This window comes from Syngnathus floridae, chromosome 12 (genome assembly GCF_059516105.1).
Source record: "Syngnathus floridae isolate MCC-2025c chromosome 12, RoL_Sflo_1.0, whole genome shotgun sequence".
In the NCBI taxonomy this organism is placed as follows: Eukaryota; Metazoa; Chordata; class Actinopteri; order Syngnathiformes; family Syngnathidae; genus Syngnathus; species Syngnathus floridae.
In genome coordinates, this window is record NC_142424.1 from 1,674,996 (window position 1) to 1,693,665 (window position 18,670).

The 18,670-nt window shown below is 47.5% G+C and overlaps 1 protein-coding gene across 3 annotated transcripts in view; it reads left to right on the top strand.

Annotated features, from left to right (window-relative positions):
* Positions 1 to 18,670, top strand: part of lamc3 (laminin, gamma 3) — a 38,891-nt gene that overhangs the window by 7,337 nt on the left and 12,884 nt on the right. For all 3 annotated transcript variants that reach the window (XM_088392437.1, XM_088392438.1, XM_088392436.1), the window contains 10 exons: positions 11 to 315; positions 7,812 to 7,942; positions 8,895 to 9,079; positions 10,815 to 11,003; positions 11,539 to 11,659; positions 13,102 to 13,200; positions 13,407 to 13,543; positions 13,739 to 13,858; positions 16,105 to 16,303; positions 18,044 to 18,147. In XM_088392437.1, the coding sequence (XP_088248563.1) occupies positions 11 to 315; positions 7,812 to 7,942; positions 8,895 to 9,079; positions 10,815 to 11,003; positions 11,539 to 11,659; positions 13,102 to 13,200; positions 13,407 to 13,543; positions 13,739 to 13,858; positions 16,105 to 16,303; positions 18,044 to 18,147 (1,590 nt within the window). The remainder of the gene's footprint in view (positions 1 to 10; positions 316 to 7,811; positions 7,943 to 8,894; positions 9,080 to 10,814; positions 11,004 to 11,538; positions 11,660 to 13,101; positions 13,201 to 13,406; positions 13,544 to 13,738; positions 13,859 to 16,104; positions 16,304 to 18,043; positions 18,148 to 18,670) is intronic.

The window sequence follows — 18,670 nt, forward strand, 5'->3', positions numbered from 1 at the left end:
CCGTCCGCAGGGAAGGCCTTCGAGATAACCTACGTCCGCCTGAAATTCTACACCAGCCGGCCGGAGAGCTTCGCCATCTACAAGCGCACCGAGGCGGGCGGACCCTGGCTGCCCTATCAGTTCTACAGCGCCTCCTGCAGGGAGACCTACGGCAAGGCCCCCAACGGTTTCCTGCGGCTGGGCGACGACGAGAGGACGGCCCTGTGCACGGACGAGTTCAGCGACATCGCCCCGCTCACCGGCGGGAACGTGGCCTTCTCCACCCTAGAGGGACGACCCGGCGCCTACAACTTTGACCAGAGTCTCGTATTGCAGGTCAGTTTTGTTATTTCAGTGACTCTTGATCTTTCAGCAGCACCTAAAAGCTTTATTCCAACAACTTTGAGAGTTTCCTGTGAAGAATCTTAATTGTGAGCCTTCCAGTCACGAGGAAACAATGTTGAATAATGTGAGATTATCACATCCGTTCTTGAAAAAGAATCTTTAACACTACACGTGCCAAAGTCACACATTTGACTGAGCCAAGAAATTTCCAGGTGTGAAACTTGGACTAAAAATGGCCATGTGAAGAAAAAAAGAATCCAACTTCCTTACATTTTCAAAATAAAACACATTCAGGAGGAGTTTTACACACTGACTTCTCAATCATGTCTTAGGAATACTTCAGGGTCAAATAAGACGATTGGCACTTCAAAATTCTTCTCTTCCGTCGAGTGGCAGTTTGGAGAAATCTTTAATGCCGTTAACCTCCTCACGAAAATAAGCTTTTGGACAGAGCGCAACACCACTACGCCCTTCTCGAGCATCCGCCCTTTAAATCTCAACGCTGCGGTTTTTCAAGGGGGGCTCTCGGACCCCCGCCGAGCAAAAGACGGCGGCCTTCCTCCCGCCTGATCCCCTTCTAAGCTGGGAAAAGATGGAGAGACGGTCTTGGCCCCGTCATCGCCTCAGCCTTAAGCTGCACCAAGCATAAAGAAGAAGAAATAGTTTTCTCTCATCATGTAAGGTTCCCTGGGTGCCCTCTGTGAGAAAAAATAGAGACGGAGTACACGATTGGATTATCCAGAGGCGACGACGTTCGGCGGCTGTCAAGTGCCAAGTGGCGTGGACGTGTCGCATCTGTCCAGAGAAGTGGATTTGATTTGCAAGTCACATGCAAATTCCACGCTGGGTCGACCCGAAATTCACACTGTCAGGCGAAACGTGGTATCCAATAGCTCACCTGTTGTCTAAAATCTATATTGAGATAAAGCTTTCCCCCGTTTTCTCCTCGGTTGTTGTCGTGAAAACATCGTACGGTGGCTCAACATCGACAGAGGCCCGGCCGGGGTCTCGCTCCGAGAGGTCTTGGGATCGTTTGTTTGCCTTGGGATTTTAGGCTTGGTTGAACAGGTTTCACAGCAACTCGCAATGATTAGCCGGCGCTTTTGATTGGGGTCCTTAGTCCTTGGGTCAACATCTCAGTGGTCGTCTTCAGGATGCAGCTGACTGGGTAATCAATGGAGGAGGGGAGACGGAGCAACTCTTCGATCAATAAAGACCTAGCGCAGGCCTCCGTGGATATTTCAGTCCAGGAAAATTAATTACCGTTCCATCCATTAGCTAACGTACTTGGGGTCACGGATGAGGCGAAGCTGACATTGGGAGAGAGCCGGAGTCTAACATTGATCGGTCGCAAGCCAATCAAAGAGAAATAGTCAACAGTAAGGTTCAAAAGTCGTACCGTACAGCGGTGTCTTGAGAAACCGGCGGCCTGACTGAAGAGTTTTTCAAGATAAGGCTCCTATAGAGTCGTGGTAATCTCACACGATCGTACATACTCCGAACACGCTCGCAGCCTTGGTTGTCCCCGCGAGAAAATTCCACTTCCTTTCTTGTCGCCTGCGGGGAAAGCTGTCGCCGTCCCACGGCGTTGAGTGCTGAGAACACCGCAATCTCTAATTAACCCGCGAGCCTTTTAATGTTTTCATATCCATTGTGAACACCGCATAATTGACTGGGGCCCTTTGGGTGGGCAGGAGATCAGCGCAGAAGCTTTACTTACATTAAAACCAGCCCATTAACGGTGCGTCTGGCTATATTTCCATACGCAAGCATCGAACCGGAGATTATAAAGCCGCGCCAGATCAATAAGTGGTACCCGCACACAGATTGAGTGGCAAATCTCCCTGCGGTACCTGCCCGACCGACGCTGCCTGGCTTTTACAGTGAGATAAGAAGACCCGCCCTCGCCTCTGATCCCATCTCCTACTGGATTCAAATCATGACTCAGTTGCAGAGAGACATTAAAACCTTTTCATAATGTTTGTAAACAGTAGCGACACAGCACTGACAAAATCATGTTGGGCTTGAGGTTGAACTGTCAGATAAATTAATCATGTGGAACCTGATGGTGAGAAGGCTAAATTGAGTGGGAGTTGTAAAGAGCTCTACGGAGAAGATAGCAACACTGCGTATTAGTATAGAAGCCACTTTAGCACGACCGCAGAACCGCTAGCATGGGGATTGGGGAACAGTATCTTGTAGAAATGTAGCTAAAACATATCGGCTAGCTAACATCTCCATATTAGCATGGGGAATGGGAAAGAATATTTTTCCACAGGTCAGTAAAATCTTCTAGAAATGTAGCCAAAACACGCCAGTTGCCGGCTAGCTAACATCTCCACAGTAGCGTGTGAAAGCAGCACGTCTTTGCCATAAATTCGAGCAACACAAAAGTCATTGAATCAATCGGTCCCTCATGATCATGATAACTATTTCTGAATATCCACCGTGTCTATTTTTCAATTAAATTACCTGTTGAAATGTAAATTACGCTCTCCCTCAGTGGCAGTTTTCCTCCCGCAAGTGGCGTCAAATAAACTACTATAAAGTCCTAATTATCATTCAAGCCATGGGCCGTGTTTTCTCAGCGACTCCGCTCGGTCAATGAGACGGAAGGGTTTGTTTACCTTCGGTGACGCGGGAGCTATTGGCACTTTGACGTAGGTGTGAAAATGTCTATTGTGATTTTGTTCTCCACATTTTAAAACAGTTCCCTAACATGTCTTTGAGGACCGACATTTACTCAACCAAAGCTTTTCATTTTTGCCTCTCAAAATGCCAGCTTAATGCTAACAGTACCAAATGCTAATATTACAAAACACCAATGCAGAGAACCTCAAGAGACCCAACTCTTTGTATACTAGCAATTAAAACGTTTATTTTCCACTCTAGGTCCCCATTAAATGGCCCCTCGAGTGTTTTTTTTTCTTCCTTTGGACAGGTGTTGTCATGAGCAAAAGAGCGCATCCTCTATGCAAAACCACAAACAATCTTTGGTACAAAGAGAATCGTCAAATTAAATGCGGAGTCGCATGTTTTTCTCCAACGGTGACAGTAGTTGTTCCCTACCGAGGCGAGAAAAATAAAGTGCTTATGAAAGCGCTTGGATACACACAAGACCACAATTGCATTATAAAAATAGCAAGCTAAGAAACCAAAAAACCAAAATTTTATGAGAATATTGGCAGTGCTGCTTTGACTGAGTCCAAGCTATGTTTTCATTTTGAACAGCAAAGGTGGATTATGCATATGAGACGGAGGATTAGACTCAATACGTACGATTTACCACCGACAATGGAACACAAGTTCCTTTCTCAGCTACACAATAAAATGTCCCTGCTGGACATCATCGAAAAGCAATTATAATAAAATCAGAGTTTATCGCAGGGGATACCTTCCAAATCCATCTGCAACAGGTGGAAATGTGCGATATAGGACCACCATATAAAATATTCTTCTGTATTTATTTATATATTATATTTTATACTTTACAGTCACACACAGAGTAGAAAACACAAGCACGAGAAAGTCCATTAGCAAAGAGAACATAAGCGGGAGTGCTCTATATTTGTATATAAGACATAAAAGGGTAAAATTTCCATAATATCACCCATTTAAATTATTCATATGTGACTTTCTGCAAAGAAACAAACCGAGTTGGTGACTGCAGATGTTTCCTCTCCGTAGTGCAAAGTCCAACGAGTATTTGCTCTTTTTCCAGCGAAGCAAACATTTATCGGCTTTAAGCGAAAGCAAAACAAATGTCGCCCGTGGGAAGAGACGAGGCCGTCGGTCATTTACGGCGACTCCGCTTGGCATTTAGCGTCAATGTCCCGCCGTTATGTTTTATGGGTCGTTAAATTAGAACACCGCACGCCGGGATGACACGATTGGCGAAAGGCACTTTTCGGTTAATCACACTGAAGTGGCGCCGTTTGGAATTTGGCCCGAAACAACCTTTATTTTCCATAGTGAAAGTTGTTTACTCAAAGTCAAACGGATTGCCGCTTGACCTGTCGACCGGAACGGACGACATCTCATGATGCTTTGATACAATGCAAGTCTGGTTTTTCTTAATTAGGAACCCAGAACTTATTTATTTATTTAGAATTAATCTTATTTTTATTTATCTATTCAATCTTTTTTTATTGATATTGCTTATGCCTTGGAGCATTCCAAAGTATAGCTCAAAGTCAACCCCAGCTCCCTGCTAGCATCATGCAAACGGGTACTCCAGAAAACAAATGGCTGGAATTGGAAGAGGCTGGACGACCTCTGACCTGGTAGCATGTTTCAAAGAGACTCAGGATTGAAACCACCTGGGAGCGCAACTCCGTGACACGCCATGATGAGGTTCCCGTAGGTCAAAGGTACCGCTGGAGGGGCAACATCTGGTGTAAATGTGCCACTGTCTGCCCTGGGGGATGTTTGGACCCAGCAAATGAAGTGCTCTTCTCTGAAATGGCCTCTCACTCCATCCACCTTTGTATGTGGCCTCTTGATTTCTCCTGCCAAGCCTTATCGCTGCACTCGGAGCCACTTGAACACTCGGACAGCCTCTTTGAGATGGAACCTGAAGAATTGCTTTTCAGTCGGGGTGGCTTTTGCTCTGTTTACACATCAAGTTCCATTGGCTTCTTGTCGTGACACTTGCAAGAGCCAAAGAGAAACAAAGAGCCAGTCGAGTCTGAAATGTTAAACTTGTGGTCAAATCCAATAAAGAGGAAGTCTTTGGCTGACGCTAATTACTTGAGGGAAGTATTATCAGCCCTTTCACATGGCCTATTAAAGCTGTGAATTCTCGCTGTGTTTCCGAGGGTGCAAGTTGGTTTGTGAATTTGCCGGATTATGTATTCCAAGCGTAACGGAGCCAGAAGGGAATAACGGGAAGGCAGGACCGAGGAGGCTTTAACAGTCAGCACTCCATTTTCCCTCTGTGCACACAAAAAAAATGCTGAGTTGTTTTCTTAACCTACTCGCTGGCTAGAGCAGATTGGGTAACTTTACCCAGGATTGGGTTCATTATTTTCACTCAGCAGATTAGGTTGAAGATTGGTTTGGGCTGGTTCCGTGGGGAACACCGCTGAATGGTAACACCCACCACGGCAATCCTGATAACCCGGTAACCCGTTTCTTTGTAACTTTAACTCGCCCGTATCGGTAGTTTTGATATATTTTGTATTCAAATTTGATGCAGTGCTTATTCCTGACCGCGAGCTAGCTTACTAATAACCACTACCAGCTCCATTTAAATGATTTCATTAATGTTGTTGACTGATGGCAGGCATCGTTATTGATATAAAATGGATCAGCCATGCAAAAAAAAAACGTAACAGGGCCATTCATCTGGTAGCCACTGAGCATGATGGCGGAGAAGCGCTATTAGTCAAGCTCGAGGGAACGGTGCTAATTGTGAAAAGAAAAGCCAGCAGACTGGCCTCTAAATAGCACTTCTTCCACAGAAAGGAGAGTTCCTTTAGGTTAATTAGCATTCCAGTCAGCACCATTACTTTTTATTTGTGCAAATCACAGCAAAAGCTTAATTAACTTTCACATTCCGCTCGGTTGTACAGTACAGGGGGAGGCGCTGACGTCGTCTGCGATTCACCCGCTGCTTTTCGCAAACAAAACATTCATGATTCAATTAGCGGCCACAAAGATTCCGAGGCTATCATACATGTCTGCGCCGCTGTTATTTTAACCTCCAGGAACGGGTGTCATCTCATCTCCGCCCCCCCCACCCCAACCCAGAGTAATGCCCTCCATTCCCAAAGTTAATCACTTTTTAATTTAATTGCTTAACTTGGCCGCGCCCCCAATATGGAACTCCCGTATTTCGGTTCATTGTCATTCCGGGCCGCTTTACAGAGGGCGAGGACGGAAAGCAGGAAGGTGGACAAACAAATCCCAATATCGAATTTTGGGCTGGGGATAATATTGATCCATCGATCTGATTCCCAAAAAAATCTTGACGCCGCAGCGTATCAGTATGCAGCGTATGGCTGTGAGCAAGAGTAATATCGCTCAGTACGAGGCCAAACATTAAATGCGGCTTCATACTGATGCTTTTTATCCTAAGTGCCATTTTGAGGCAAAATTACTTTATGGCGCTCTTCTGGCGTACTTTAAAAATGCGTAAATATGATTTGTTACAAGGTCAGTCCATTGCAGCAACATCATCTAATAAATCCTAATATGATATACTCCGTATGCAGATGCATATTCCCCAAGTGTATCTTTTTTGGATTGTAATTTGTTTTGACCTTTATGCAGCGCGTGCTCGCCGCTGTGCGCGTGTGTGTCTTTACAGCTGGCGAGTGAAGTGTGTGTGAAGTGTCTGCGTATGGGAAAGTCTCCTCAGGCCCGAGGCACAAGTGGCGGTGGCACGGAGGGATTAAAATGCTAATAAAACAGGCAGGATGCATTTGCAGGTTTTTAAGCCTAATGTAATATGCATGAGTTCCCGTGAGGCCGACGCAGAGGACGCCGTCACTGACACTTTTTTTTATGTCGTAGATAAATGTCATTTTAACCTCTGACATGATGTATCCATCTAACCGCCGAGCGGAGTGCCTAGCTAACTGCCGAGCTAGCTAGCTATCTCTTGACCAACGTAGCCACGATCGACCTACAAACCTAGCGTCCTTTCCAGACTGCGTTAAGGTTTCTGAAGCATTAATTATTTTTTATTTTACCTGTAAGACACCTAAAACTCTCCGCTAACATCTACTAACACCCTGAGCTAACCTTAGCTCCTACCGACATACATAGAACGTTAACGAGCATTCCCAGATGATGGCAGCCATTTTAGATATTTGTCGGAAACACAGTCCAGTGGTTGTTTAGCGACAGGAGAACTTGTTTAAAGGTCACGTTTGGATACAAGGTGACAACTGGCTAATTAGCATGGGCTTTGACGCGAAAAGGTGCCTTTAGGCTAAATGCAGTAGGTGGCCATTGATTGTCTAAGCGCTCTTAATTGGTTGAGTACAACAAAGACGCGACTGCTCCGCACCCGGTGGCACTTTTCAAAGACTCCCAAAGTCACAAAGCAGCCAGAAATCAAACTTTCTCTGGGGCCATTCGCTTCAATTTACCCGTTTTCTTTGACTGTTCGCAGCCATTCCTGGCATCAAGCGCTCCCCTTTCTTTTACCTCGCCACACTTCTATCTTCTTCTACTTCTTGTTTACGCTTCCCGTGTTTGTTATCCCGCCTGCGCTTTCTTCTCGCTCCATCCCGTCTTTACCTTTGCGGCGGACCCAAAAAACAGAGGCGCTACAAATCATATCAAAGAGGGCAGCACGAGCACTATCGCGCTCCTTTCGTTTCCTTGTAGACTTTGTGTCGTATTTACAAAAGTAGAAGAGTGGCGCCCAACTTCCGGAGACTGTTGTCTTTTTAAGAGGATTCGGAGTGTGATTTTTAATAGGGGTCACATGGCAGACCCCCAAACTTGTTTTCGATCCGTTTTTGTTTGTTTTGCAGGAATGGGTGACAGCGACCGACTTGCTCATCTCGCTGGACAGGCTCAACACCTTTGGCGACGAGGTCTTCAAGGACGCCAAAGTGTTGCGCTCGTACTTCTACGCCGTCTCGGATTTCTCCGTGGGCGGCAGGTAAGGGACGGCTGAAAATGCGCAACTTTTCATCCTGCTAGCAACAGAGTTAAATAGTTAGGCAAAAACGTTGCAATAAAAATGGCGTGTTTCGCCTCCACATTTGATTCCCCCGTTGACACGTTCAAGGTAGCCGCTGCTGTTTTGGGTGGAGTTTTTCTGGGGTCAGCAAAGTGCAGGATGTGGCAAGGCTCGCAGTTGTTTACCACTCTCGCTGAGGAAATAGCTGGCCCGGCCCGGCCGGCGCAGGTAGACCTGTTAAATATTTGCGACGAAGCCTTCAGCCCGAGTCTCAAATTGATCTGACACCTGTCACGGCTGCTCAGGCTCAGCGGAGCGACCGTGACAGATCGCCCGGCACCGTCTCGACACCTGAGGGAGGAGACCCGCATGACAACGTGTTAGTCAGGAGACACATGCCGCTTTCACGACACCCTCAGAAAACGCCGAGTGCCCGCCCGGGCCCGGCACCGTGACATTTTAATCAAAGCACGCACGTTGCCCGGACATTACAAGAATTACAAGCAAAACGGCCTTTCTGTTGACATTTGATGCGTATCGCCGGCACTTTGAAATTTATTCCGGCACTGTTGTGTGATTGACAGCACCAATAAGCCGAGCCTGGGGCCAGCTTCAGTCATATAGCCAGCGATATGACGCTCGGGCATCAGTCATTGACGAGACTGGTCGCTGCGGCTTGACAGAACCTGCTGACGCTGCCACGAAATGGCCGGGAGGACTCGGCTGACACGTCCTCACGTGCGAAATGCTCAACGCAATCATATTTTGACACGTGCTGGTGTTTTGGGGTCAGGCTGCTGGTCGGCTAATTAGCTGGTGGGCTAGTATTTTGATAGCTTGCCTGATTTCTTTGCTAAGTTAGAGGCTACTCATTTCGTCAATTTGTATTTATCGATTGACATTCAAAGTCGTTAACACGTGTCGTCCTCAGATGCAAGTGCAACGGCCACGCCAGCGAGTGCGTGTGGGCGGAACCTAAAAACGATGACCAAGATGGACGTCTGGTCTGCGCCTGCCAGCATCACACAGCCGGAGACGACTGCCAGATGTGTCAACCCTTCTACCGGGACAGGCCCTGGGCGAGGGCCACGGGGGAGTCGGCCAATGAGTGCTTGCGTAAGTGGCGTTGCCGCCAAACACCCAAATATGAACGAATTAATTAGTTTAATCACGTATTTGCTTTCGTTCTATCAAAAGTGTCGCTTCTAAAAGCGTGCGAGCAGCTTACAGGATGACGTGAATTCAAAACAAACTAAATAAAGGCCGCTGCGGTACGTGCTATAAATATGCGGAAATTCTGGAACGCACTGTACCTTTGAAGCGGCATCTGTGTTTTTTTCTGCGGACGCGTACATTTGATGTAGCTTTGCACATCTGTTTGCCAGAAGCATCGTCAGTGTGTGAGAATCGGAATGTTTATCAGTCTTGGCTCATCACGCTTTGACGGAGGGCTGTCAGTGAGGACTCGCAATCGGCTCGCTTTGGGGGGAATAAAAACACAGAGCCTACATTGAAGTCAATTTTGCAGCGGGCTTGTTTTTAATTACTCCTCCTCTTAATTCCGAGCCGCAGCCGCTTTCAATAATATGGCGACTTAATCAGCGCTTGTCTACATCAGAGGGAAGAAACACAATGTGAAGTCGGGCCTTTGTGTAAAAATCGGGTCGCTTCAGTTTTTGGTCGCCAAGTCTTTGTAATGGCGCGTTAGCCACCATCATGCACTTGCTTTAGTTTCTGCTAATCACCAGTAGCGTAAATAAGAACAAACTCATGAGTCATTTCTTGTAATTACACAACATGAAGTTGAGCTCATTTAATACTATAAAAATGAAATGGTGGCCATTTGGTTCAAATGCAGAAACATGCTAGTTAGTTAGCATGCTAGCAATTTACAGACGTCCAACTAATGAATGAGGAAAATTAATTAAAAAACAACAATGTAAATAAATAAATATAAATAAAACTTTGCATCATATACAGTTTTCCATCTGCAGTTGAGTGAATAAATTGTTTGCATACCTATGAATGGGCATATTCCCTTTTTCGAGGGGCCGCAAAAAATAAAAGTGAGCGTCACTTTCTCAACCGGGCTAATGCCCAGCAGACCGAGCCCAGAGGAGCCATACCGGGGCAACACCAACTTCCTGCGGGGTCGCGTTATGCAAATTAAAGAGTGCTCAGAAGCGGCCAATGGGACTCTGATGTGTTGCGCTAAGAGCCTCCGAGGAGACGTTAGCGCGCGGCTGCTTAAAGAGCAATGACAACGCGGCCGCTGCTGGAAATACTATATTCCTCCCCACCTGCATGCATGCATCCCATTTATGCTGCTTGCTTAGCGAGAAACCATTGACGAGTTGCCCCTTGAAACAGCCCTAACTTAAAAACCTCAATTTGAAAATGAAAATCCTCATTTGAAAATGACTCAATTCAATTAATTGTGGCCCACAAATCAACTTTGGCAAAACATTTGAGATTTTCTTTCCAAGCCGCTTTGTTGCTGGCTTATCAGCGTTGAGCTTCGACATATGGCTAATAGTAGCACACCAGAACCGGCTGTATTCATAATAAAACGGGCAATTTCACCTAAATCCCCCCTCAGGGCGGCCGGGCAAAAACCAGAGAGGGATTTGCAGCTCGGCACTACGATGCCGCCTTATCAGATGACTAATTTGCTCTTGTATCAACACAAATTACAAATTACGCTATCTCAACTTCCCCCCCGACGGCCGAGCGGCTCCTCATTAGGCCCGTGTGAAATGAGATTAGCAGCCGGCTTGGAAACGATCATCCGATCCCACGACGGCCCCGCACGTCTCCCCTCATTTGGGATTTTCATTTCTTTGACCTTCAGGGTGCAAGTGCAGCGGGCGCTCCGAGCGCTGCGTCTTTGATGTGGAGCAGTACCGCAGCACGGGCAGCGGGGGGCGCTGTTTGGAGTGCCGGGACAACACGGACGGCGCTCACTGCGAGCGCTGCCGGGAGAACCACTACCGGGCGTCGCCTGAGCAACCTTGCCTGCCTTGCAACTGCAACGCCAACGGTGAATCCACACATCCAAAAACAAAAACTTTTTTATCGAGCAATGGTGCGCTAGCTTTTCGCTAACCGTATGGAAGGCTAACATGACATGAATAGCTCATTCCAATGCATAACCCTGTTCCAAAACACTTAATTTGAAACCCTAACTCATGCTTTATTGAATCGATTTTTTTTTTTATGTTTCACCGGCAGAAGGCTCGCTACTGGCGGAGGATGGCGATTTTTGCGATGTAATTCCTCACCGGTGCAAGCCGATTGTCCCGCCTAACGATCATGGGCGATAACAGACTCCATCCGCCGCCGGCCGCAATGCCCCAGCCGCTCTTTTCTCTCCATTAAGCCGAGCGGGTGGCGCGTCCACATAATTTCCCGCTCGCCCGGACGCCTCTTTCCCTAACGCAAATCCGATAGCAGGTGTTCTGCTATTCCCGGAATTGATTAAGCGCGTATCGACCGCCCGTGGCCGTAATCCTCACAGCCGGCCATTTTGTCCTTTTTATGTCTTCCCGCCGTAACCGCCGCCGTTGGCCCGACAGGCTCGGCGAGTCTGCAGTGTGACGGCGAGGGACGATGCGCGTGCGGCGGCCGAGGCGTGACGGGCGACAAGTGCGACGCGTGCCGCCCGGGATTCCACTCGCTCGGCCCCGGTGGCTGCAGGTGAGAAGGCCGCCGACCGAGCAACGTTAAGATTTCGGCGCTAAAGCAAAGTGACGTTTTCACCAAAGTCTCCTCCAGAAATAGCGTCAGGATTACAATTTTTGTTTGTTGGCGACTTCCCGCCAAGCGGCATGTTTACGTATTTGACATGAGCGGCACACACAACAGCATTATCACCTGCAGCACGTTTGCATAAGAGCATTAGTTAGCGCATGACATTAGCATATTTTTAGCAGCAAATCCCAACGCTGCAGCTGACTGTGTAGGGCTCTCACAAAAAAACATTTTAAAACAGCCTCCCGTCATTTTTTTCCGCCTCCCCGCCCGGCTCCCCAGCCAGCCACCCACCCCGCCGCTAGCTCGTCGTCGTGCGCACGTAGATGACCTCCGACCAAACCTGCTTGTTGCCATGGTGACCACATCCATCAGCTAAACTTCACGGGAGAGATGGAGACGCAGGAGAAAAATATGATCCTTTGACTGCCATGCCCAAAAAAAAAAAAAAAAAAAGAATTTTTAGTCAAATATGACAAATTTTACGTCATTTTGACCACAATTCTCATTTGTCCCAAAACAAGCTGAAAATATTCGCTTCAAATCAAAATGGCTGACTTTTCAATCATTATGCAATGGGTCCTCTTATTATTCTAAATATGCTCGATGATAACTTGATCGCAAGGGCCACGTTTTCTTCCCCTCTAGTTGATATTCAACGTGCGTACGTCCACGTCGGCGCTCTCTGACCCGCACCACCTGCCTGACGGAATGTTAATGATGGCAATCTTGATTACGTGCCAAATCGGCCACAACATTAGGTACGCGTCAACACTGGAAGTCATCGTTTGACACGCTCGTCGTGATTTCTACTTGGAGTCAAACCGGCGCGCTAATTAACGCTAACGAGCGCACTCGCCTCAAGGTGTTGCTTCCATATTGTTTCCTCCACTTTAAATCGAATCAACGCAACGAGGGATCGCATCAGCCGTTATTTATTGTTTATTTGATGCTTTATTTGCTCAAATCCTTTGTGGGACGCGCTCACGTCGGAATGAGATAGGAGGACACCGATGCATCACAGCTTCGCTTACCTTATGGCCATTTATTACACAGATTAGATTTGGTGAAACGTGGGGAGGATGGAGACGGCCACACACACACACACACACACACACACAGAGTTCCTTCCATCATAGATGCTGAAAAATCAGGCGTCTGAGCAGCAGTGTGAATTATTCAGCCCACTGGAGCAGAAACAAAGGGGAGACGCTTTTGCTGGCAGATAATTAAATTATTTGCAATAGCGCCTCTCATTAAAATTAGATTTGCTGTTCCAAACAAAAGCAATCAATCGCAAAAGGCCGTCCGGCACCTCTTTTTCCCCGGTTTCTTTCTTCTTTTCGGGCGGCTGACTCATTGTTTGTCGACTTGCTGTCTATCCGCAGGCCGTGCGAGTGCGCCCCCGCTGGCAGCGCGGGGGACTGCGCGCCGCTGGACGGCGCCTGCCGCTGCAAGGCCAACGTCGAGGGGGGAGGCTGCGGCAGGTGAGGCGTCGGTCAAAGCCGACTTTCTCGTATATAAACGGAGTCTGCAGCAAGATGACGTGTGGGCGGGGCGGCCATATTGTGCCTGACCTCACATGCCTGGCCACAGTTGAGTCCCAGTGGGGTCGCAGTTCCTCACAGCTGTGCTCCATTTGGACCCAAAATAGCCTTGCGTGGTGAAAAGACAAAACATTTGATTTGCGCAGATGCAAGCCAGGCTTCTTCAACTTGCAAGAAAACAACCCGGCCGGCTGCCAGCCGTGTTTCTGCTTCGGTCACTCGCTGGCGTGTTCCTCATCCGCTCGCTTTGTGGCCGTCAACATTACTTCGGATTTTATGGAAGGTAAAGTCTCTGCCAGGGCAGCTGTTTTTTTTCTGATTTTTGGTGTGTTTGATTCCGGCTACATATCGGTGCTGATTGTTTGGACGCACAAAATGTGACCAAACGCCAAATAATCCAACTGGACACATGTGTGAGCTCAACGTCCAAGATCCTTTGGCCCGCTGTTGGATAGCTTTTGCTCTTTCTTGACTCCAGATCAGGACGGTTGGCTGGGCGAATTCTCCGGGGGTCAGCTGGACCCCCTGCTGTGGAAGGAAGGCGAAGTCTATTTGCTGCCTCTCTCAGAGGACGAGCCCGGCTACTACAGAGCCCCGGGTGAGTGCACGCGTTGGATGCCATTAATAATGTTTACCGTCTTATTTTTGGCCCTTCGTTTCTACGATGGAGCATCTGTAATGCTCGTCTGAGATGAAATGCGCTTTTTTGGCAGTGTGTCCAAGTGCGGATATTTTGTCCGTCCCTCCGTCCCAATCCTTTATCGCAACCATTAGAAGATAAGGGAATAAGCCGGCCCCCGCTGCAGGATTTAGGGCTCATTTCTATCAGCTGCCCCAGCAGCGAAGGCCTGAAGGAATTGACCGCGCCGGAGCGGCGACAAAGTAGAAATTGGCTGCGTTACCGAGGCGGCTCCTCGCCGCTCGCCAAACCCCTCCGGCGGGGCAGCCCGTTAAACGACGCCTCCGCCGGGGTTTGCGCCGAAATGCGAAATAACAAACTAAATCCAACATTCCCCCATTTTGTTTTTTTTGTTGTCGCTACCATGTTATCGGACGCAAATTGTCAGATTTATGCGAACGGATTTGCGCGGCCGCTCGCCACCCTCGGCAGTCGCCGGGAGGGCGGGATTCCATCAATCCTTTTGAAGAAATTCCAAGCGGACCAAAGACGGTCTTAGCCATTCACACGGCTCCCGAGACATAAGCCGACACTCGGCGGGACCACGCGTCACGCTGGTGCCTTCCCAAATGGCGGCTGACAAGTGGGTGTCGGACTTGGCGGCGACAGCTCCGCAGATAGCGTGAAAGTAGGGGGGAGGGGGGGTTTGAATCGTGGGGACGTCACTCTTGGGCAATTCAGCATCCGTTTTTCATTTGGAGTGGACATCTTGCATTGTCAAGTGTAACAAACTTAGCGGGATGATAGCAGGTGGCTGGACACCAGCGTGATCCCGGACATCTGCTTGATCCTTGACGGATTCGGGGTCCCCCGCGGCGCCGCCGCCAGTCTGACCGGTGGAGAGCAGCTGCCGAGTAGGACTTGAGGGTGGAGGGGTGGGGTCATCTCACTTGAGGCCCTCATGCAATCTGGCGAGGAAAGAAAAGTGCCACAGAGGAAAGAGGGAAAATCAAACGGGTGCAGGCGATTATTTGGGGGGAGGCGTTCATTGTTTTTTTTGTTTTTTTTTGGGAACCGCAGACTGGAGGTGTTTATAGTCTTGATTTGAGATATTTATTTGATGGAAAGCAAAAATATGAAGATGCCTTTTTGGGGCGAGAGGCCTTCTTTTTTTTAGAACTGCAATGCAATGTAATGTCATTTGTTCAATTTGTTTCAAAAATTGGACAGCAACAAAAAAAATTGTGGGGAAAGGCCTTTAATTTTTTTTTTAAATGAAAAACACAAGAGTGAGGGGAGACACTTCAAGTGGACAATAGAAACAGATGTGTTTGGGCGGAGGTGATTATTTCTTCCGGCAGATGACAGAAAATGGCAAGCGACTCTCTAACGTGCTGAGAAATGTTTGTTTATTCCAGCGGGGAGGTATTTAATTGAGAGGAGGCGTTTATTTGTTCAAGTCCACGAGGTAAACAAAGACACGTCTATTTTGGGGAGAGGTCAAAACAGGGAAGCGTCTCCATTTGTTCAAGCCGGCCTTCAAGCATTTCTTTGAGGAGCGCCATTTATTTAGTGCATGAGAAAACGGGAAAAAAGAAGCGCAAACTTTTCCCTGTGTTTTGAATCTTTAAGTGGAGTATAAAAATAAAGCAGCACAAGGACACACGGCGCTTGCTTCATTCACGCCAAGCTAAGCACTCCAGTGACGCAAAAAAAAAAAAAAAACGGGTCGCCATGACGACTCTTGACGACATCGAAGCGGCGACCACTTAAGAACATTTGATGCCCTTTCCAATGAACCACTTGGGCTCTCCAGGTTTTTATTGAATCTGATTTTTCGATTTCCTCATGATTCAAAAGTTGCTGTTTATTTGCATGTTGCAATGTGACAATGCTGGATTGCTTTATAAATTGCTTTTTGCCTCCCCCGGTGTAAAAGCGTCTGCTTAACACTCTCCCTCGACGAGCGTCATTAAAGGCATCTTCCTGCGCCAGCAGAAAAAAGAAAGATATGGAAAAATATGGAAAGACTTATCACAGGCAGGAGTGTAACTTTTTAATTGCACCGTCCTGCGCTTTTTTTTTGGAACCGTTTGGAATTTCAAAAAGGCTGCTGTATGATAAAAAGAAAAAAAACATTTTGCAGTTTTTTCCTCACATTAAGGAGTGAACGCTTATGGATTTAATTTGAAACTTTTCAAACTGCTGACTTGCTTCTCTCTTAGACAAATTTACGGGTGATCAGAGCCACAGCTACGGCCAGCTCCTCTCCGTCACCTTCACCTCGGAGAGCCCGGAACTGCTTCCCGAGCGCGTCGCCGCCATGCTCGACGGCGACGGAATCACGCTCGGCGCCGAACTCACGCCCGGCCGTGTCCAACAGGGCGACCCTGCCCTCTCTCCGCAAGAAACCTTTTTCCTCAGGTAAAAACTAATTCTTACAAGCAGAGGATTCTTGCCTCCTGCATATATGCTCTCTACGGCAGTCCTTTTTTATATTTTTTATTTCCTCAATTGTTTTCCTTATTCCACAAGTTCTCGGCCTTGCCCCGAACATATAATCGTGCTCGGAATGGGAATAGATCAGCCACAGGCGAGAATAAATTCTCTTACAGTTGGGACACACAGGAAAGGAAATATTACTTATACCGTTGTACGTATCATAAAAATAAAAAATGAAGCGCTATTTTTTGCCAAGAGATACTACACTGTATTTGGACTTGATGATAAAAGAATTAAATTAAATTGTTGAAATATTACAAAAAACTGTGGAGATTACAAAATGTATTTCTAAATAAAACATCATTAAAAGTTCTTTTCATTCTTCAGCATAGCTCTCACGTTGCTTGAAAGCCCCGAAGCCAAAAATGTGACGCAACCTTCTGCTTAAAGTGCGTGTGCCGCCTGCGCCTTGTGTAAAAGCCAAACGAGGGCCGAAAGAGGAATTTCTCCGACAAATAGACTCAAAGCCGTCGTTAGGAATTTGACATTCAAGATGAGGGGATGCTTGCCAAATAGTGGAACTATTGTGAAAAATGTCCCGTCTCTTAACTAGCAGCCTCCAAATTCCAGTCGGGTAAACACGTTAGGAGATCATCACGGCATCGCGGCGCTGTCGATTAAATTGCGCCGCGAGGATTTAAGCCGTGGGCCAAAAGATAAGCGGAGGCGATGATTGGTTGAGATGAGCTGAGCCGGGCAAACAACGCCGCCCTGTTTGCCTTTTTGGATCAAACACTCCACTTGAGAAAAGCAACTCCGACGAATCCTCGTTTATTGCGAGAGATCAAATTTCCGAGCCCCAAAAAAAATGTGCAATCCTATCAAATGAGCTCAGCACTGTTTGTTTCCCTAAAAGTGGTGTTGACACGAGTGCGGCTCTTTTGTCCAATGATGATCTCGCGGCTTGCTGATGGAGCGAGCTCGGTCTTAATGACGGCCACACTCTGCTCGCCGCTGATTATGGCGGGACAATGGTGCTCCCTTGGCGCCCGACTTTGTTCGCTGTGCCCGCTAATCTCGGAGGGGCCCCGCTTTGCGATCGCTTCTCTTTTAATTAGACGGGAGGCGATACATGAAGCGCAATCATGGACACCGACGGAAATGCCAAAGCTCGGCGCCAGATTTCAATTGGCTTGTTCTTTGGCTTGGGTTTAGTCCCGAGTCACGCGACTGGTCAAATTTAACATGTTCGCTTCATCGTTGGGAAATCCCAATTGATTGTTCATGCTAACATTAGCCTTCCAAATAGCCACCCTGTTGAGCAATATGAACTTTTGACATCTGCCTAACCAAAGTTCAATCTCAACTTTTTTCACTTGCCTCGGCGAATGTGCGATTCGTCTTCAGGTAGGGGAGCTGACGCAGCACCTACGGCGGCGGCAATCAAACATGGCGCTACGGTACATGTCAGATGTGTCGCCGCGTGGCATTTACAGATCATCCCGCAGCCGTCTGGGTAAAGCTCAAGCGTCAAGGCCCCCGAAAATGTCAGAGTCAGCACATTTCCATCTTGGCACATAATGTGTGTGGCGGGAAGCTTGTAATCATCCCCAAATGTGAAGATTACTGGCGCGGTGCGGCTAAAGTGTGATCAAAGAGGCGCCGCACATCTGCTGTTTAATCTGCGGGAAATTAAGAGGATGTGTTCTCGTGTCGTCGCAGGCTTGATGAAAGCCAGATGACGCCAAAGCTGTCCGTCGTGGAGTTTCGCCGCCTCCTGCGCAACGTGACGGCGCTACGCATCATCAACGCCGGAGGACTCAATTGTAAGTTACCTGAGCGCGTCGGCGCCTCCAGTGGCCGTCGCAGACACAACCTTTTCTTTTCGTAAACTTTCTCACAGTTTCTGCCCTTAACCCAAATTAGAAAGCGTTTCCTTTTTTTTTTTTCTGGGACATTTCCTTGTGTAGACGACGCACTGTCACATGCTCATCAATAATTGGAATGCGGCAGAAAGGATTTGGGCATAAAATTTTAAGAGCGGAGAACACGGCGAGCTGTACCCAGCGCTAGAAAGAGGACGTTTATTCCCAAATGTTGCTCACTCACTCTTGAAATGGTTTCGTTTTTCATCTCCTCTACAACTGGATGCCATTAGAGAAGAAAATAACAACTGTGTACGCTATCAAAAATGGCAATTTCAAAAGATGTGTAGTAATAGAAATGACTCATAGATATTTAATGGGTGGATACGCCGTTGCTAAGCTAATATCCTTTTTTGGGATAGTCGCCCCTCCAAAAATCAAAGTTGCAGTGTATTTTTGTTTCATACTGCCCCCTTGTGGCCAA